The following is a 22,725-nucleotide window of genomic DNA, read 5'->3' on the forward strand; positions in this document are numbered from 1 at the left end:
CTTAAGTAAATAAAAACTAAAAAAAAAAAAATAATAATAATAATATATATGCTTATTACCAGTATTGACAAGCTGACATATTTGGGTTCCTGGTAACATTAATATTGCAGTATTCATAATCAGATTGTAGTTTCTTAACAGGGACTCCAGTATATGAAAGAACTCAGTACTAGGGATGCCCCTGGCAATATTTATCCTGTTCCAAATTGCACACTGACTGCTTGCTCACAAGACTTTTGTGAAGTCAAGGGTTGTGCCTATTTGCTTCTTTGGAACCACAGCTTTTCCCATTTAAATGGGTAAACAGCCCTTCATAGCTTAGGTCGTTAAAATACAGGTGAAATCATGGCATCAGTATTGATACTATAGCTTGTATAAGCAGTCCATCAAACAAGTCGTCATTTTTTTTTCACTGATGAGAAATAACATGGATCACACTGTCCTGGTGGGAAGAAAGTGTTTCACCTGTATGACTACAGCAGTACACCAACAAGACTGCCAGACCTAGCAGCTGGAGAGAAGACATGGTGATCAACATGGGGTGATCAACTCAGCACATCCCCTCTTCCAATTTACTCAGTTTGATATTGTCTGAAAGCAGAAAGCAGGCAGAGATAGATGCTTCTGCTTTTTGTGATGTCCTGTACTGACATTTAGAGTGCTGAAGAACAGCTAGAAGACCACTGTTCAGTTTGAACTTTTCTGCACGATGAAGATAAAAAAAAAAAAAAAAAAAAAAAAAAAGAAAAAGTCCTGGATATATCTGGCATTTACAGGTTCTCTGTGGTACCAAGCAAAGGTTTAGAAAAAACATCTCATGAACTGTTTACTTTTGATAAAATTCTGAGACCACTTTTAAAATGCTTGATTGTCAATTTATCTTCTGGACATACATTATGATGTTAAACCATGAAGATCATCTCATTCTCCTGACAGACATGTTAGTTAGCGTCTCTCACCAGAGACAAATTAAGATCATTACGCTAAAACCCCAAACCTGAACAGGTTCTCAGTTCAGTGGTTAAAAGCATACTTTTTAGAATTTGGAGTACAGATATTAAGCATCACTGCAACTTGCAATTATATAGTTCCTCTACACACAATTCTTACTTTGAGCATGCAGTGTTAGAATCAGGAAAGACAAAGCTCAGACAGAATATGGAAAAGGACACAAAGTGCAAGGAGAGTTTCCACAGGCATGCTAGCATGTTCAACAAGCAGCTGGTTACTTGTGGCATCTCAGGTATTGATACTGGGACCAATTATTTTTAAAAAATGTATTAATGACCTGGGAAATTGAAGGAATGTACTCTTAGGAAGTTTGCAAGTGATAGTAAAGAGGCTGCGGCTGATATTTTAGGCAATAAAAAGCAGCTTTGAAGAAAATGACTTGGAGGGTCCAGATTGACTACAAATTGAACACTGGTCAGCAGTGTACCCTCAAAATGATGAAGATCAACCAGGTACTGGGCTGTATTAGAAAGAGGGCAGTCAGTGGGTCTAAGGAAGATATATTGACACACTGGAGTAAATTGAGTGGAAGGGCACCAAGTTGCTCAGAGTTGGAGTACATGACATATGAAAAGAGGCTGGGAGAACCAGATTTATTCAGTCATAAGAGTAGGTGTGATGAGAACATTCACCTCTGTTCAACTACCTTGTGGAAGGATATAGAGAAGACAGACCCACATTCTTCTCAGATGTACATAGTGAAAAGATGAGATGCAACAAACAAGTTCTAACAGGAAAAAATCACAGTTAGATATTAGAATTTTGTTGTTGTTTCTGTTTTTCTTGTTTTCATGGGGAGACACATGCCAGAGCAAGAGTGAGCAATTCATACTACGTTATCTGTTCATAGTTTGCTCAAAATTATTATGTCTGGATCCAAAGAGAATCAGATTGACCTCTCTAACTTCAGTGAATTATCTCAGGGCTTGGAACTCATGGAAGAAATGACCTTTACACAGAGCACCTTTCTAGGACATAATTTTGTCTTGGCCAGAAGACAAGATAGACTCTTTGGCAGTTTGGTAGCAGGCAGCCATGTGTCTAGCTAGTCATTCCAAAACTATAAAGCTAATAAGAGAGCTGTGATCTATGCAAAGGGATGGGTCAGGGAATACCATCATACAATGTGCTCAGGATAAGTGGTATCTTCTAATCTGTTTTGCAGTGCAAGTGTCTCCTGACCAAAGCTCCTAACAAAGACATCGTAGCTCATGCGCAACATGCTACACACCTCATTTTCACTTTCTATTAACCTTTTTTTGTGAGCTCAAGTGTACGGAAAAACCTTCTGTCATCATTATGTATGTGCATAACACAAAGCTGCAAGGGTTGGAAAAGCATGCATATAGTCATCCTCTCTAAAATTCCTCATTCCAAGGTTATGGAGATGTCCCAGTTAGGTGTAAAGGGAGATTAAACATTTTTTACTTGGTTTAGAAAAAATGCTATGAAAACTAAGCACAATATTTGTTGTTAAAAATAATATAAATGTAAAACTGGCAAAAATCTGGCAGTATGAGTACATAACAAAAGTTTTTTTGTCTACATTGTGCTTTTGACTACACTTTAAATTTACTAAGTCCCCTCACTCTTTTATAGCCAGAGCTTTTCTCATATTTCTGTTAGTCTTTCACAGAGCAAGAGAAAGGAAACAAGGACCACATGCCACAAGAATCTCCAGAAGAACCCAAGCCCCACGTTTGTCCCTGTGAATACTGTTCAAGTAAATAGTGCCCTCGTACCATGAATTACATACATACTAGTCTTTTTAGTGTGGGACAATAGTGTATATAGCATCTTATGCTACTAGCCCATAACTCTGGTCATTACTTGAGGACAAACTAAAGCAATAGCATGTAATTAAAAAGACTTGCTATTGCAACTCATTATAATTTCTGAACCAAAGCTGCTTGAAAAGGAGGAAGCAATCAGGACTAGAAGAATTCGAAATCCAGGAAAAAAACAACTGCTGAAAATAATAATATAAAAAGTAAATACAGAGTAAGTTATAGCTGACCTGAAAAGGAGAAAAATATATTTATATGCTTTATGTCGGAAGTTTAAAAGAAAGAGCACATTAGATATAATGCCATACAATAAAACAGGCTTTGACATGACAAGCCATTAGCAAAACAGCTGCAAAGTAATAAATAAACAAATAAAATAGAAATGGAAAGGGCAGGTCAGGTTATAAAGAATAACAATAGACTCAAAAATCTCTATATGTAAATGATTGCTTCTCGGATCTACTAAAAAGAAATACTACTTTCAACGTAATCCTCTTTAATAGCTACTAGTTGGTGCAAGTAATAACTGTAGTTGACCCACTATTCAGTGGTTTTTGAATTATATTCAAAATCCTTGGAAGAAGAAAAATACAAAAACAGAACCATGTAGTCAATACAACGAGTTTGAAAAACTGCAACAAACATATTCAACCTTAACTAAAGTCCTAAGCATAAAACAGTCTTATTTAACAGACACAAAATGAAAGCTCATATGCATCTCTCACAAATTTGCCTAATACAGGATTTTTGCAGCTTTCTCAACAGTTTTGAAAAAACAGTGAAAGAGGTGAGATGGGATTAAACTGGACCACTAATTTCAGTCTGTATGGCAATTCTCGTATTTTAAATCAAAATGAATACATCTTATTGATAAATGAACCAAAAATGAAGAGAACTCTTTTAATACAAGTCTCTTATTCTACTTTTTAGTCACTTCTAACTTAGCAAAGAGAGTAATTCTGCTTTTTCATATACTGATATTTTTCTTATTATAAATAACATGGCTAACTTATCTGCTGGGTGTATCTTACTAAGCAAAACTCAATGATCATACCTGAATACAGTTATTTGTACTGATTTCTAAACTTACTGCAAGATAATCTGGACCATCTTTATTGTAAACGAACAAAAGCAATCCATTCAGTTGATCTGTTCTGAATTTGAAGGAGATCTCAAATTCCTGTCCGCCACTGAAAACATCTGAATGCAATTCTAGGAAGCCTTGAAAGAAAGTAAATACATGAATAAGTTAATCAAATACAGAAATAATAGGCTCAAGAAGCCAAAAGCAGAAATCTAGATGCTACTTTCTGCTTGGACACAAAGATCTCAGAGGTTTCAAGACTAAGGTTTATAGCTTTCACTCAGCTTTGTAAATGACACTTCTCTGTAATTTATTGTAACAAACCAAACTGGTGCAATGTCCTAACATCTTGCCACAATATGAGACCCGGCATTTTTTTATATATTATGGACACCTGACTTTCTAAAAAATATAAACAAATCTACCTGCAGTTAGAGCAGCACCACCTCTCCATGAAAGCAAGTTTAAAGCATTTAAAAATAATCCTATATAACTAAAATTGCTTTGAAAATCAGATCACTGTAATACTTTCAATGTGACTCCCTTTTAGGTTGCAAGAACATACATGGCTAGTACAGAGTACAGCAAATTACCTTTGCCAAGAAAATGTGCTCCTTCTGAGAGGACAGTGGGGCACCCTTCCCAAATATGATAGACGTTGTTTTGCTCTTCAGCATCCTGCCAGTCCAAAGATTCCCAGTTTTCATAGGGTGTATGCATTTTTTTCAAAAAAAAGTCACTGAGACACCCCACAAATCCTTTCTGGATTATCATCTTCATCCCTGAAGAAAAAGAAAATCATTTATTAAAGCCAATCACCTGCAACTAAGCATAGGGATGAATGCATATCATACCCTATCACATATGTGCATTTTTTGAATTGATAACCACTATCATTAACTTCATAAATCTGTCTCCAAACTAAATTCAGATTTATGAATGCATCTAGTCACTAAGGACAGCAGCTACTACCACATAGCCAGAAAATTTTAAACTTGTTGAGATATTGCATACAGGTGACATCAGCTCAGCAGAATACAACTACTCTATGAAGATTCCAAGGAAATATTTTAGGCTTATTCTCTCTAAAAAAAAAACAAAAAAAAAACTATTGAACTATTGTGGATATTGTGAAGAAAGGCATGCATCTGCTAAATAGGAAAAAGCAATGTTGCAAAAGCTTCAACGGGTGAATACACTTCTAGAAGATCCATCAGGAAGTTCTTATTTCCTTGTTTCAATTTAAAAAAAAAAAAAAGAATACTCATGTATGACTTCTGTCTCTTTTTCTTTACTGGAGACAAAAGTATAAATCTGGTTTTGTAGACAGTATTCTCTTGAAAGATATTTAATGTGATTTTTATTATTTAGCAGAGGTTTTTGCGGAAAACATCCTTGATAATTTTATGAACTAAAGGTTTTAGAAGAACACATGCACATAACTTGTGGGTTTAGTAACCTGAAGTAGAGAAGGTAAAGAGGAAGTTGTATTATAGTGTACCTCAGTGCAAGCCGTCAATTAAATTTCATGTCTTTATCACTGTTGGGAATGCAAACTTAATGAACAGTTTGGCTTTCAGATTTATATGAAAAAATGTAAATCTGGATATGAATCCACTGAGAACAGCTTATTGTATCCTGTTTTTTTATGAACTATAAAGTACCAGTTATCTGTTGGTAGACTATACTCTTGGCATATAGGCCAAGTTTATATATAAAGGCATATGTCTGTTGATTCTGTGGAAGCCAGCAATGATCTAGCTCCACACAAATACAGCTGTAGAATACAGATATATTCATACACCACTAAGTTCAATGCAACAGTCCCTGAAGGATCCTAAAAAAGGCCACTACATTCTATTTCTGCAACCAGGTGGGATGCACAACCTTGTGTCTAAGCTAGCAAAAACAATTTTCATGCATTTTTGGAAAATAACTTTGGAATCTAGAATGTAAAACACACACATAAGCTTCACCTATACAACTTGCTTGCAGACACAGTTCTATAATTCTGTAGTTATATAATTCATTAAAATATACACAGACCTCATTAGATGTAACATTGCTTTACTGCTGATTAAAACTCATATACAGATATTTCAGTCTGTCCCAAAAATATAGAATTAAACAACCTGCGTAGGCTTATTTTTTCCAAATTGTTATGTAAATAATTAAGCAAATTAAGTATGGTCCTCATGTTCCTGGCACAACGTCAATACAGCCCACACTGCTGAAAAGGCAGTTAAGTCAGTGCCACTGTCTAGGATTCCAGGTACACCATATTATGTAGACCACAGTCATACTCACCTACATCCCTTCTTACAATAGAATAACCCTGTGGAATTCCTCCAACAAAAACTCCAGTATTCTCTCCAATAATGGTACTGCCACTAGCAGCTAAGGAAGAACCTAAACAAAATAGGTCAAGATTCTTGTGTTTATACTTTCAACAGATTTTCAGCTCAACAGAATATTGACATTGGATAAAAAATGCTAATGTAGAACATCTCCTAATATTTCCCCATACATATCCTGGAAATATTTTCAATTCTATTTTACAAAAGAGCATCAGCACAATCATACATTCATGAGCATAAAAAAGCAGACTTCTCATTCCTAGTATTACATTATCAGATTCACAGCAGACACATACTTCAGATGCATTGACAAAAGAGGAGCTATTTTGTTTAAAAAAATAAATAAATAAAAAAGAGTGAATTTTTTGTTGTATGGATGCACACAAGTAGTGAGAAAGTAAGCAAGTGAGCAACAACCTGAATAGTACCAAAATAATGAAGCAAATCTGGATTGATTACCTGTGTACTGCCCATCCACTGTGATGTTTCCCAGAGCTTGAATTCTTGTAGCAATTATTTGGTGCCAACTGTTATCGTTGTACTCTTTTCCACCATCATTAGCTGGTGTGACTGCTACTGCAGATCCCTTTTTATTAAGGGAAGAATCCAAGTTAGAACAGGAAGGTGGTAAGATTTAGAATTATACCTTAACTCTTCACACCACTGTGGTATATTAACATCCAGAAAATAAAGACAAAAGTCCTCTGTATAGCTTCTTTTGGAATACAGAATGATGTTTATAACTGATTCCCCCACCAAATTAATCTCTTCAAATACATAAGGAATGAAGGATCCAGTACAGTTTCTATCAAAAACAGAAAAACCTGTGTCATTCCTATGATAAAAACAAGGATGAGACACAAATATTGAGGGTAATGTCACACAGATTTCTGATTTTTTCTTTAATGGAGTTTCCATTTAACTTCTTCATGGATTGCTACAGTTGTAAAGTTTGATGGATATGATTCAATGTACTGTTCAGTTCAGAGAAAGCACCTTCACATTAGGATTGTTGATTGCAGAGCCTGTCTATTGGAAGTGATTCAAAATAGAGGAACATTTGTAGGGATGCTTGAAGAAGTGTGTCATTTCCCTGTTAACCTGGTATCAAAAGGAACTGAAGTTTTAGGTGAGAGGGTAAAGTACATTTATGAAGAAAAAGGTCATACCATGAGATTCAGAAAAAAAAATCTAGAAGGTAATTAATGAGGATGCTTTTACAGTACAAGCTTGTACAAGTACAGACTGTAAAAGTGGTTTAAATTTTTTCCCTGGTTTTATTAAAACAATATATATATATATATATATAAAATGACATGAGGGGATGAATATAGAGATGACCATGACAAAACACAGAAAAATCTTTTCTGAATTCCTGAGTACAAGTTAAATAACATCTGCAGATATCAAACCAAATCTCAAGGCTGTAAACCATCCAAAATGCACATTTTTAAAGCAATATTTGAATTTATTTTATTTCAAGAATTTTCCTGGGATTCACATCCAAAATGTGTTCAATCTTCAGAGTAATCCCAGTAATATTGTCTCAGAACTTTATAACGTACTTTAACCACGTGGTAACTATTCACAAAATAAAATTGTTTTATGTATGAGGTGATGAGTAAAAAGAAAAGCATTATGTTGCACAGACACTAGATGATATTAAAGACTTGCAATCTTTGTTAAGCTAGTCAAGCCATAAAATAAACACAAGAACAATTTCTAAAATTTTCCAAATTTTTTCCAAATTAAACAGCTCTTTTTTTGTTGTTGTTGTTTGTTTGTTCGTTCCTTTTCAGATCATCTAGTACTCTTTCTGGCACAAGGACTTTAGAGTTATGCACATGAAGAAAACCCATTAATCACTGATTGTATTAATACTTTAAAGGCATTGTTGAAATACAGTATTGTGCCTTTGAGTGATGTGCATCTAAGAAAAATTTCTTGTCATCATATACATTTATAAATACTGTATATATTTTATGATACATTTTTAATTGTGAACTCACCATGTATTCTATATATGAAAATATATATGATATGTACATATGTACATAATTACAGAAAAAAATTATTTCCTATGAACAGCATGGGAAATAGCATGTTTCCCACTCCATTCAGCCAATGTCTTGGTATTGAGACAGTTTGTATAGCAGTCCTCCATCCCATGATAATAATACAAAGTTATATATCCTTACATTCTAATAAGCACTCTTTCATGTACTATTTTTTATTGTCTTCTCTTCTATTTCAACATTTTAATATTTTACAAACACACATTTCATTATCGTAGTTTAATAATTAAAACCAGAACTGGTGTCATGCCCAATTAATGTGCCCTGGTAGCATGCCCATTAGTTTTTCCATTAGTGAATTCAACAATACTAATGGGATTACTAGCATGGGATGCTAATTGGGCGTGACATAAGAAACTGGCTTACTTCTTAGCATACCCTTGCTAATGATGAAATTAATGAGCATTTTATTAAATGCTGTCTCATCAAAGTGTACTTAGTTAGCGTTAAAATTGTTACAAACGATGCTGCATTCTAAAGATCAGGTGCCTGAATAAGTGGTTCTTCATATTATATTTGGCAACAGTCTAGAGCATTAATAGTCTTATACATTAGAAACTACATTTATTTGTGATCATTTCAATCTGGGACCACACAACCATATGTGCTAACCTGTGCTTAATCTCAGGAAGAAAAAAAAAAGGAAGAAAAAAAGACTGTGTTCAGGATTCAGAATGCACTGCATTGAAGATCTCTGTATGACATTTTACTGAGAACCACCTGAGTGACTTTGTGATTATACTCAAATATCCTGTTGTGAAATGACTTGTTATGCATTTTGACACACATAGGGAACCAAATCTGGAGTATTTTGCTGAGCCATACAGTAAATCTTAATTTTTAGCAGCTCTCAGTAGTATATAATTAAAATGGAATCTCTGTGGCTCTTCATGCGGATGTTTACGTTCATGAAAACATGTACAGAGATCACAAATATGGATTCTCAAAAATACTGGCTAGGTAGCAAAGTCATAATGTAAATACAATTCCACCAATGGGGTTTTTTCAATTGTCAAATTCCTACCAGAGAGAAAATAAATGAGTACTGAAGTTTTGCCAGTGCCAAGCCTCAAGGCACCTTTAGGATTCATAGCTAGGATTCAATCTTCCTTTTTTTCTTGGAATAACAGATCACCCTCAGACTCCATCTACTACTTTGCACATGAAATAAAAGAAACTCGTATTCCTCTTTTTGCTGGCAAGTTTAGTAAATAGATCATCTTCTAAAAGATCTGGATTGAATTCCCTCCATTACTAGGAGAGGAATCCTGACATACTCTCTTCAGAAGACTGTCCTAAGTCACTAGAAAAAATGTATTTCAGATTAGCATTAAATTTCCACTGTTAGTGATTTCACTTTGTATAACATATTCAGTGCTTCTCTGGGGAAGAAAAAAAAAATAATGAACAAATTACCTGCAGCTTCAGTGGTAGGTTTAAAGAAATTATGATGAGAAGAAACTCACAGACAGCTGAAGGTTTGCAGAAGCACCAAGCTCAAAGAAAGGTCTGTGGAACAATGTAACTATGCAGACAAGACCAAGGAAGGGATCAGTTAGAAAAGAAACTCATGCCTCCTGAAAAATGAGTAGAGGCCAGCAAAGAATGACAACAAAGGAATAAGAAAGGAGGAGAGCAGACAGACAACATAAAAGGAAGACAAAATAGATGGTCAGACTAGATGAATGATAGTGTACATAAAGTTTAGAGAAGTATGAATGGACAGGACAAATACTTGAAATTTACACTTAGAGAAGAACAAGTTATGTTTCTGAAAATTCCCCACTAAGAGTTGGCAGGTCTATCTCCAGAGCACATACAGTGAAGAGAGAATGTACTGCTTATCATGAGCAGATATATACAAGAATGCTGAAAGGGACTAGGGGTAAAGATAATTAACCTGTGACAGGACACAGCTGTAATGGAGTATAGAATACTACACCAAGTTGCTATAGATAAAAAGCCGCAGACATAGATGTCATCAAAAGAATTTTTGCACTTATTAATAGAAGTGTACAAAGGTAGGGCCATAAATGTTTATCGTATATGTCATGACTGTAATTAGAGAAAATGATGCATATAACTTGGTTAGGAAGCCTCATGCTATTAATAAGAAGCAATTAAAACATTTGCATTCTGATGCAAACAGCAATACACAAATGAAGGAATGAAAATTGCTATAGAACGTGATATCTGACATTATAGGATAGGAATAGCAAATAATAGTAAGCAGTTACTTACATTCAAGAAACTACAGAAGTTTGTTGCATGGACAGGAAGATGGCAGAAGAGATGACAACAGTCAGTTATATTAAGAAAGGAACAACTGAGTTGGAGGAAGGTTATTTAATAATATTCACAAGGTTCAATCACTATTATTTCCTAGAGGTTTGAAGCTCAAAAAGCAGGGTTATCCCATGAAACTTGCCAAGGACACAAACTTGGAAGGCTTCATTAATATGTAGAAAGATTTCAATACCCTTGCAACAGGAATGTTAAGGGCTGGCACACCGAAACAGAATTAGGTTTAATAATACAAAACATGAACAAGAATTTTCACTGCTACCTGGGAGCCCATTAGCTTTCAATGACAGAGAAAACCTTGGTTGCATTAACTGGCCATAGGATCACCACAAGGTGTCAAGTCACAGAAAAGACTACACCATGATGTGTTCAGTAGCAACAGGAATGCACTAGTATCTTTGAACAAAGCACTCATGGCATTCTTCCTGAACATTGCACAGATTCAGTGGAGAGGGAGAATTAAGCACAAGAAAGGCAGGGACCTTTATGTATTCTTCTCTTCAGTATATATGAACTACCATAACTATAAGGGAAAGGTCTTTCATGGCTATATCTAGGTTTGTAACTATAAATCCAAGTAGAGGCTAAAGATTTGAGGCATAAATTTATGAAATTACCAAGATTTAGGTGTTTAAATGCCTTTTATGAAACTAGTCTGAATCTTCGAGCATAGAAATTCCTTGTCTTTTCTCAGTATTTGCCACTAGTTACATGGCAAATGAGGAGAAAGAACTCCTTATTGCAGATCTTCCTGGAACTGTTAGAGACCAGACTAGTTCATGCACTATGGAAAGACCCCACATGGCTAATTAGAACTGTCATTTCCAGAAGGCTGTAAAGCAACTATTATGGGACCTAAACACATGAGAATAAAGTTTGATGTATTTGTGCTCCTACAACACCAACTTTTTGTTAATTGATAATTCAATCCTAATCCAAAAAGAAACCTTTGGACACTAACACATTAATACATGACAAAATTACAGTACTAAAACTCCAGTACAAATATGTCAGCAGAAGACTGACCTCTACAGTCCTTTTGATAAGACCTTGGAAATGAACTTCCTACCTCTGTCTTTTCATCTGTTTCAAAGGAAAACCTTCAAAGACATCTCTGTCTCATGTCCATGAAGAATACATGTTTTAATTGTTCCCCCAAAGGATGGTACAAAAACAAATCTGGAAGCATTAGCAGTGATTCCTCCTTATGTAATAAGGGGAAGCTCTGGGAAGCAGCTTGCCTCAAGTGACAAATCAGCTACAGGCTGAACTCAGCAAACCACAGAAGCTGCTTGAATTGGTGTCAGAAATGCTGAAACCCAGCACTGTCAGAGAAGGGAAGGGAGCATTGGCCCAAAGAACCAGTTTTATGAAAAAACATTTTCAGATAAATTACAAATGAGAGCAGAAAGCACAGGACAAGATAACAAAAATTCAGACCCTATTCTAAGCTCCTCTGTGGGGGGGAAAAAAAAAAAAAAAGAAAAAAAAAAAAAAGGCAGCCCCAGGTGCTTCCTCCACCCCTTGCCAATCCCAGAACTGGAGACCATGGCTCCATCAGTCGATCCTTCCCAATGAGTAGGAAGAAGAAGAGTAAACCAGCAAGACAGAAGGCAGTCCCATAGAAAGGAGAACAGGAAAAAAAAAGGAGATATGCTCTAGAAGATGGATGGACATAAGAAACTAAAAATTCAGATCTGATCATCACTCTCAAACCAGAACTGAGAAGTCTGCATAAAGCCATTGCTCAATAATTTTAGTTCTGTCTTTCATTCATTCTTAAGAATACTATAGCCATTAGAAAAGACGTGCTTAAAAATATGAAAGATGAATACAGATTTAGTTTTAGGCCCTCTACAATCCATTGGCTCCCTGTCATGACATCCATCTCACACTAGCCTTCAGGCAACACCATGCCTCCTCTACAGATCGTCCATTTCTGAATAAAAGGTTCATTGCTGCACACCATTTCTGCATGTTCATGGAGCACCAGTGCCTGTTCCATGTCAGAGCTCAGGAAGCAAAATGGATTGTAACATCTCTAAATCCACACCTTTTTATACTGTTACAAATTTCTATTCAACTCCTGGAGCAATAGACACAATGCCAACCACCTAATTAGGCACAACTGAATATGTGGCTGATAAAGTGACCCAGCCCTCCAGCAACTGGAGGAGCTGTAACTCTACAGAAATGGTGCATGTAAGTGGATACATATGATACCAAATTGTCAGTATCATTAGAAAATCTGATTAGAAAATTAGAAATTAGAAAATGCTCACATTGATTTTATGAAATTGTCGTGGTTCCGCTCGAGTGGGCAGCCGAGCTCCACCACAGCCACTCTCTCACTCCCCCTCTTCAAAGAGGAATGGGGAGAAAATATGTGAAAAGGGCTCAAAGGTTGAGATAAGGACGAGAAAATCACGCAGTAATTATTGTAACAGGCGAAACAGACTCGGCATAAGGAGATAGTAAGATTTATTGCTTATTACTAACAAGCTAGAGAAGTGAGAAACAAAGGAAAGAAACCAAAAGCACCTTCCCCCCCCCCATCCACCCTCTTCCACCTCCTCCCCCCGAGTGGCGCAGGGGAACGGGGGAATGGAGGCTATGGTCAGTCTACAGCACTTCTTCTCTGCTGCTCCTTCTCAGTCACTGTCGTCCCCTGTGCTGTGGGGTCCCACCCATGGGATACAGTCCTTGATGAACTGATCCGGCGCGGGCTTCCCACAGGCAGCAGCTCTTCCAGAACTGCTTCAGATATGGGTCCATACCACGGGGTCCATCCCTCAGGAGAAAACTGCTCCAACCTGGCTCCCCCACGGGCAGCAGCTCCTGCCAGGTCACCTGCTCCTGCGTGGGCTCCTCCTCTCCACAGGCTACAGGTCCGGCCTGGAATCTGCTCTGGCAGGGGTCTTCCACAGGCGGCAGCCTCCGTCGGTGCAGGGCCACCTGCTCCACTGTGGTCTCCTCCATGGGCTGCAGCGTGGAACCCTGCTCCACCGTGGTACTCCATGGGCTGCAGGGGGACATCCTGCCTCACCACGGTCCTCACCACAGGCCGCAGGGGACTTCTGCTCTGGCGCCTGGAGCACCTCTCCCCCTATTTCTTTACTGACCTTGGCGCCTGCAACGCTGTTCCTCACTCCTCTCACTCTCACAGCTGCTGTGTGGCGCAGCATTTTTTTCCCTGTCTTAAATATGCTCTCACAGAGGCGCAAAACAACATCGCTTATTGGCTCAGCTCTGGAAAACAGTGGGGCCCTTACCAAACATGGGGCAGCTTCTAGATCCTTCTCACAGAAACCATCCCTATGGCCCCCTGCTACCAAAACCTTGCCACGTAAACCCACTACAGAAATATAACCAACTTTGTAATTATTCATGAGAAGATCCACTTTTGTAGTGCACAGAAAACAGAAAATACCCAAATAGAAATGTAAGGAATGTGATCTTATTTTTAATTTTTGTAGATTTTATTTGATATTTCCCTGATTTCTTTTGTCTTTGCTCTAGTCATAATTGCTGGAAGTCAGAGACTACTTCCATCACACTGATAGCAATAAGATGTCAGTAGGGAAAGACAGTCTCGAGATAGGAGGCTTAGGAATGAATGACTAAAAAATATAAAACCTTTATTTACAAATTCAAAAACTAATTCTTTCTAGCTGTTTGATATATTGCTACTTTAAGTTGTAGTGGTGTTTGATGGTACTGACCAAAAAGAGGAAAAAAAAGAACATTTCTTTCCCCAAAATCTCCAGTTAACTAAGGGCCAGCTAACTTGAACTCTTTTAAATAAATAAATAGATAAGTAAGTAAAGAATCTTGTTTTTTTGGTGTACCTGTGGATCAAAGAGAAAGTAAGGACGTCCACTCCTCAGTTGAAGTGCAATATATTCCTCTTGATTCCCAGGTGATGCAGAGAAAAAAATTAAACCATCAGGTTCCTGGGTTTTAAATTTCACTTTAATACCTGGTTAGAAAAAGCAAACAGAAAGTTAATACGAAAAATGATTTTTATGTGTTATGACAGTGTAATTACAAACAAAAAGTTGACTTAAAACCAGAAGTAAAATGGTAAACTAAAAGCTTGGTGTGGAAGTTTTGTCTACCTAAAACCTCTGTTAGTCATTGTAGAAGAAATTCTCATAATCCACTCTGAGTCAATCTTTGAGAGAACTTCAATGATTTCAGAGCTCGTACTCATCGGTAAAAAAAAATAAAGATATTCATGCTTTCTTAAGAAAATATAATTCAAATATTAGAATCTTATTCTAATTCTTAATTCTTATTAGAATAATTCTTATTCTAATATTTGAAGAACAGGAAATTTTACATGTTGATTTCAACATGCACCCTAACATTTCTATCAGTAAAGAAGGAATGAGGTTACTAAACCAAAGTGTTTCTAAGAATCAAGTTTTTTTGGTTTCAAGATACATATATCTCTCTGTATATTTATACATGATGGCACCTATGTGAACAAATAACTCCTGGAAAAGAACAAGCTTTAATAAAAGTTGGGAACATCCCAAGGAATAATTGATGAACTATGCTTAATTAAGAACTTTCCAGATCGTTATGAATAGTCTGCATTTGGCTCCTGATAAAATGTTGCCTCAGCACATGAAATGTCATTCAAATGGCATAGAATAAAACAATTATTTTTTTTTCCTACAAATAAAATACCAAAAAAAAAAATAAAAAAGAAAAACAAGCTAATTAAACAGCTCCTACATATTGCTGTCCACAGTATAAACTTTCTCAGTAACAACCTAAAGACATATTAATGAAAGAACTTATAAATGATGTATCCCATTTTCAAAAGCACAGCTATGAATAAACAAGTTTTGGATAGCCACCAGCCTTTTATGACTATAATGCCTTTCTTTTTAAGATCCTAGAAAATCATCTGACAGAAACAAATCAAAAAACTACAAAACCATAGGCCCATTGTGGCAGAATTTTTTTAATGTACAAAACCAGACAGTGTATGGTGGATCTGTGCTTTTACTCAACTAATTTTTTTATTTTATTTTATTTTTTGCATAGGGAAACAAAAAGGCAGCAATAGAAACATCTACCTTTTTGTCTCAACTTCAAAAGTATAACATGGAACATACATTCTACACTTAAAGAAACACTGGAATAATGCCTTTAGTGAATACTGGGTGATATAGTCCATATATTTTCTGCATTACATTACAGTTTGTCTCACAATCCATGTATATTCTTATAAATAAATAACAATTTTGAACAGCAATGGTAAGGTAAATCTGACTATAGATGCCAAATGCAATTAGGCAGATGATCAGCACAGAAGTATTTAGCAAAATTTAAGATCCACCCCTTTATTGAACAGATAAGAAAATAACCAGGAGCTGCTAAAAATCAGATGAGTACTATAAAGAGTCTGCTAACTCCCTGGAGTTAACATTAACGCAAAGACATCTCCTTCCAGAGCCATTTATTTATCTGACAAGATCAAAATACAGCATGTAACATTATATTAAAATGATTCTAAATGTATCATCTTCATGCTAAATTTTTATTTATCTACTTGGTCTATTTATTACCATATCTCTCTCTCACCACTTTACACAGACTTCTTATCCCTTTTTTTCACCCCTTATCCCACAGTCATGTCACAATCAACATCTCCAGAAGAGCGTGGAAGCAAATGTTTCTCAAATTCCCAGTCAAATTCATCCTGATAGAGTGTGATTCCTTTCTCTTTTTCCATTTCAGCAGGTGGAAAAAGGAGCAAAATTTCTAGCGCTATTTCATGGTAAAAAGAAAATATTGTCTTGTAAAATCATGAAGTTGTTGGGTGACTTGGAAGAAAGTGGTGAAAGGGCTAGTGAGAGGAGGAAAAAAAAACACATCTCTACTATATCCAGAAATTTTCCAGTAACACTACCTCATTCATAAACTATACATTTCCATGACATTTCTGTGTAAAATGCTTTTTACAGAACAGTGTAGTCTATTGGCATTTACTGAACTATCATACTACTTGGTCTTTTCACACACATTTAACCATTTTTGCCAGGCAGAAAATTGCAAATGATGATTTTTTTTCTTATAGACAACATCTATTACAAATATATATATAAATTTATATATATAATTCTGATGCACATTCATAGTAGATCATGCTTGTTATTATCTATACCCATAAAAAATATCCTTTGACCCTGTTTCTTAATCATATAAATGTTTTTATGTAATACAGTATCATGCACACATCACAGAATGGTTGATGTTGGAAGGGACCTCTGAAAATCATCTACTCCAACACCCCTGCCAAGCAGGATCACGTAGAGCATATTGCACAGGATGGCATCCAGGAGGGTTTTGAATATCTCCAGAGAAGGAGACTCCACAACCACTCTGGGCAACTCATTCCAGTGCTCTGTCACCCTCACAACAAAGAAGTGCCTTCTCACACACATAAAACATTCTCTCTTAGAAAATGAAAATCAGTCATGCTATTAAAATGCTTGCAAGATCAATTGTGTGCAACTAACACCAAGCAAATTAAATAATAAAAATAAAATAAATAAACAGTATCCATACATAAGGAAAAGAGAGGGAGCATAGCTTTGCCTGGCTCAGAAATCACTACTGCTGTTCTTTGGGGTTCCATCAGTATCAGCACCTGCTGTAGCAGCTGACTGATGGCTGGCCTATAATTCCACACTGGAAAATACAGCTAAGTTAACAAGATGCCAGTATTTTTGTCAATCTTCCAAAAGACATTTCTGAAGACCAAAGAATGCTTCCTTACACCTAATTCAGAAGGACATCTGCAAAGGACATAATTGAGTTTCCATAAAAACATCAATATTTTATAATATTGATTGTTAGAAAAAGTAAATTATATTGTTCATAACAGTAAAATTGCAGTAGTTCTTGAAGTTTTTAAATTACATACATTATAGCATTATATATATATAATGTATATTATATATGTAAAAAATATATATTATATATAATATACATTAAAGCATTATAAGCTTTCTTTCTCCTTTGGATAATGAAGAGGTGGCTTATAAAACCTTAATTCCCGCCTATAAAACTGCCATTGTTTCTTATAAAGTTTTGATGAGTCAGAAATCTTCATTTTCATTCACACGAAGCAAATTCTTCTAACTTCATTTGTCACCTTTTGCAGAATTCAGAAATTTTACTCCTTGAAATTCCGGTATGTTTGGAGTTTCTCGTGAGATAAGGAAGTTCATATAATCTCTAAGTACTTCTATGCCTCAGTATTAGTGCTTTTCTCTATTTCTAGAAATGAGTAAAATGGAGAAATCAAATACTGTGCAAGTTGATGTCTCTCTGACTAAATTCTGCAAACTTTGCAGACCCTTGGTTTGAGGAAAAAAATATGCCACCTGTAAAAAACACCACAGCACAAGAGAAGAAATTGAAGAAATGCATCCTAAACATGATTGGATTATTTTAAAGCCTGTTTTTCAATGGAACATAAAAACTTAAGAAATCAGTACTTTTATCAGTAGTATCTGAATTAAAAAAAAAAAAAAAAAAAAAAAAAAAAAAAAAAAAAAGCCTGAAAACGTTTCTCCAGGTTGTTTCATTTTGAGTGTGAAGTCCAAAAATGGGAATCCTCTTCGAGACTTGTAATAACTAAGGGTATGTCAGTATGTCATTCAGTTTCAGTAATTTTTCCACTTTATTGGCACTGAGCACTGAAAATTGGTCTTCCTTAACCTAACCACATATAGCTTTCATTTGAAAATGTGAAGTTCCAAAGAATTTGAAAACCACAATGGATCATCGGTAAAACTCTATCCCCCATTATTTTGGGGGATAGATTTTGCAAGACAGTTTCTCTTTCTCAAAGACTTGTCTTCGGTATGCATTTCTAAACCTTAATTTTAATGTTTAATATAATAGATAAATATAAACATAAACATAATTTAAATTAAATGAAACAATGATATTACAATTACTTCTGTAATTTGTCACATACAGAAACTGCATCTCTGCCTCGGTATTAAATACTGGCTGTAAAACATGACCAGCTGTGGGGCACAGTACCAATGTATTTTTAATCAACTGAATCTTGAATTGCAACTGAAGAATTCACCCAATATGCCTCTTTATGCAACAAAAATGACTGGTTCACGACATGCTGTTATCATTTCTGAGATTAAAAAAAAAAAAAAAAAAAAAAAACACAGGAAATTTCACTAGAACAAGTTAAACATCCATGTACATCATTCAAATAAAATCTTAAATCCATTTGACATTACAGTCACAACTGGAGAAGCTGTCAGAATATCTTTAGTTATAATTAAATTACATTAATTTCTGTAATTGAATTAAATTAAAACAGTATTGCACAAAGTGCAATACAAGCATTGTCCAAAGTGAACAAAAAGACAAAAGTAAGAATACACACTAATAAAAGGACAAGTAGTAAATTACTACTTTATTATTAATTTTTCGTAGTATTCCAAAGCATCTTAGGGCAGAGTCTCTCCTTCTGACAGGATATTCTGTCCTAGTTTCACAGATGACACGTTCAAGTTAGCAGAGGAATGAGGTTTAAGTGACCAAACAGGGGCATTTTAAAGGCATGAAACTGAGAAGTAATACCAGTATGCTATTCTGTGTGTACACAGTTTTAAGAGTTCCTTTTAGTAACAGACTAAAATTAAATATATATTTATATATGTATACACTATTACTATAATATCAGATGAGCCAGAACCCAGCTCTTTGTCTAACACAGAAAACACATATGAAATGATTTTAACACTATCTCTTTTCATCTTTCATGTAAGTTTACCATGTTTGAGGACTTCAGCAGCAGTTCAGACTGAGACTCAGATTCACATCTGGGTTCAGATTCTCCCGGTGCAACTCAATGCAGCTTGCAAGGTCTTCATAAAAATGTTTAACAGGCATTATTTTGAGTTGAGAAGTGCCAGTTGTTAGTGAGGGGAAAACAATGAATAAACTATAGCATTTTCCCCCGGGACTCCTCGACCCTGGAGGGAGGAGAAAGAGTCTGGGAAGTGGAGATCTCCCCCCTTGGTGAAAAGGGAGTGATTCAGGAGCATCTGAGTGGGCTCAACACACACAAATCCATGGGTCCCAAAAGGATGCATCCACATGTGCTAAGGGAGTTGGAAGAGGTAATTGCCAAACCACTCTCTATCATCTTTGAAAGGTCCTGGAGAACAGGAGAGGTGTCTGAAGATTGGAGGATAGCCAGTGTCACTCCGGTCTTCAAGAAGGGCAAGAAGGAGGATCTGGGAAACTACAGGCCAGTCACTCTCACCTCTGTCCCTGGAAAGGTGTTAGAATAGCTTGTTCTGGATGCAATCTCCAAGTAATTGGAAGAGAAGAAGTTTATGAGTAGTCAGCATGGGTTCACCAAGGCGAAGTCATGCTCAGCCAACCATGTTGCCTTCTATGATGGCATCACCAGCTGGGTAGATGGGGGGGGAGCGGTGGATATAATCTACCTTGACTTTAGCAAGGCTTTCAATACTGTCTCCCATGACATTCTGATAGCAAAGCTGAGAAAGTGCGGGATAGAGGAGTTGACAGTAATTACAAGAGAACTGGCTGACTGGCTGAGTTCAGAGGGTGGTAATCAGTGGCTCAGAGTCTGGCTGGAGTCCTGTGACTAGCAGTGTTCCCTAGGGGTCGGTGCTGGGTCGAGTCTTGTTCAACATCTTAATCGACGACCTTGATGAGGGAATAGTGTCTGCCCTCAGCAAGTACGCTGATGACACAAAGCTGGGAGGAGTGGCTGACACGCCAGAAGGCTGTGCTGCCATTCAGTGAGACCTGGACAGGCTGGAGAGATGGGTAGGAAGAAACCAAATGAGGTTTAATAAGAGCAAGTGTAGAGTCCTGCACCTGGGAAGGAACCACATGTATCAGTACAGGCTGGGGGATGACCTGCTGGAGAGGAACTCTGGGGAGAAGGACCTGGGGGTCCTGGTGGACAACAGGTTGACCGTGAGCCAGCAGAGTGCCCTCGTGGACAAGAGGGCCAATGGGATCCTGGCGTGCATTAAAAGGAGTGTGGCCAGCAGGTCAAGGGAGGTGATCCTCCGCCTCTACTCTGCCCTGGTCAGGCCTCACCTGGAGTACTATGTCCAGTTCTGGGCTCCCTAGTACAAAAACGACAGGGATCTCCTGGAAAGAGTCCAGCGGAGGGCCACAAAGATGATATGGGGCCTGGAGCTTCTTCCTTGTGAGGAAAGGCTGAGAGACCTGGGTCTGTTCAGCCTGGAGAAAAGAAGACTGCGAGGCGATCTCATCAATGTGTATAAATACCTCAAGTGTGAGAGACAGAGGGATTTGGCCAATCTCTTTTCAGTGGTTTATGGGGACAGGACAAGGAGTAATGGTCACAAAATAGAGCACAGGGAGTTCTGCACGAACATGCAAAAGAACTTCTTCATGGTGAGGGTGACAGAGCACTAGAACTGGCTGCCCAGGGAGGTTGTGGAGTCTCCTTCTCTGGAGATATTTAAGGCCCGCCTGGACGCCTACCTGGGCAGCCTGCTCTAAGGAACCTGCTTTGGCAGAGCGGTTGGACCCAATGATCTTTCAAGGTCCCTTCCAACTCCTTCAATTCTGTGATTCTGTGATCTCCCACACATTAGAACATCATATACTAACAATCTGTAATTACTACAGCAATAAATTCACCTTAAACATTTTTTCTTGCAAAATAATAAGTTATAGGGTTGGTTTTTTTGTTTGTTTTTTTGTTTGTTTTTGACTAGAAACTTTATTCACACAAGCTAATGAGGTTTAGCTTCCTGTGAAACATCTTTCAAAATCAACAGAATTGAAAAAAAAAAAAAAAAGCATTTTAAAAATGAAAAAAAAAAAAATCACACTATTCAGAAACTATATTTTGACTTTTTACAATTTTGAGTGGGAGAGTTAAGGTAGGGGCACAGGTAATTGAAGACATCTACAACAATATCTGAGAGATTTTCAGAGAAGTGAGTTTAAGATTAATCTTAAGTGTCCTGTGTACGCAGCTAAAGTACTTGTAATGTACCCTTCTCTACAACTGGATATTCAGAGTCCAGCTCAAAAGAGCCAATATATACAAGTTCTTAGATGCAACAAATACTTAGAAGCTGCTACAAGGCTTAATAGTCCCATGCTACTTCACAAAAACCTATATAAAAATGCATAACCAAACCTGTCCAAAAATGTCAAGAACAGCCATACAGACAGAGAACTTACAGCAGCATTCTGATATTTAAAGGGAGCCTACAGACAAGCTGAGGTGGAACTCTTTATCACAGAGTGTACTGACAGGACACAGAGTAATGGCTTTAAACTAAGAGGGTAGATTTAGATTAGACATTAGGAAGAAATTATTTACTATGGGGGTGGTGAGGCACTGAAACAGGTTGCCCAGGGAAGCTGCAGATGCCTCATCCCTGGAAGTGTTTCAAAGGCGAGGCTGGATAGGGCTTTGGGCAGCCTGGTCTGGACAGGAGTGTCCCTGAAATGGCAGGGGAGTTGGAACCAGATCGTCTTTAAGGTTTCCAATCAAAACCATTCTATGATTCTACAAAATATATGTCCAACCTAGAAGCTGTCAACAATACCGTTAGGTTAACTTTTCATAGACCTATCAAATCCCAACCCAAACGTATAAGACTAAAAAATAATAATAATAATTCATACCCTAGAGTATTATGGACATTTTCTCTGAGGACCTAGGAAATGATAAAAGGAAAACAATTTACATTGCAGCTAAAAACAAACAAACAAACAAACAAACAAAAACAACTTAGTATTTGGAAAATCACAAACCATTATTAGAAATGAATTTTGCATCATCCGTGAAACATGTATTTTCAGAGCAATTTCTCCAAGAAACCCTATTTGTGTTTCCATTCTGTTTAGATTATTAAATGGAACAGTATAAATAATTAAATAATTGTACATTCCAAACATACGAACAGAAAGTTTTGGCAAATAAAGTGATCCATTCATGTTTATTATAGCCTTTGTTTGCACATAATGACCCCTAAAATTTATAGAAATTGTATATAAAATGTTTGACTGTAGCACTAGGC

The 22,725-nt window shown here is 36.7% G+C and overlaps 1 protein-coding gene across 1 annotated transcript in view; it reads right to left on the reverse strand.

The window, feature by feature from the left end:
* Positions 1-22,725, reverse strand: part of USH2A (usherin) — a gene marked incomplete at its 3' end in the record, with an annotated part of 395,140 nt that overhangs the window by 236,475 nt on the left and 135,940 nt on the right. The window contains exons 21-25 of the mRNA XM_082757605.1: positions 14,467-14,597; positions 6,699-6,825; positions 6,190-6,291; positions 4,476-4,664; positions 3,889-4,019 (exon numbers count right to left, since the gene is read on the reverse strand). Coding sequence (XP_082613731.1) covers positions 3,889-4,019; positions 4,476-4,664; positions 6,190-6,291; positions 6,699-6,825; positions 14,467-14,597 — 680 coding nt within the window. The remainder of the gene's footprint in view (positions 1-3,888; positions 4,020-4,475; positions 4,665-6,189; positions 6,292-6,698; positions 6,826-14,466; positions 14,598-22,725) is intronic.

This window comes from Aythya marila (assembly GCF_965140915.1).
Source record: "Aythya marila genome assembly, chromosome: 3".
NCBI lineage: Eukaryota > Metazoa > Chordata > Aves > Anseriformes > Anatidae > Aythya > Aythya marila.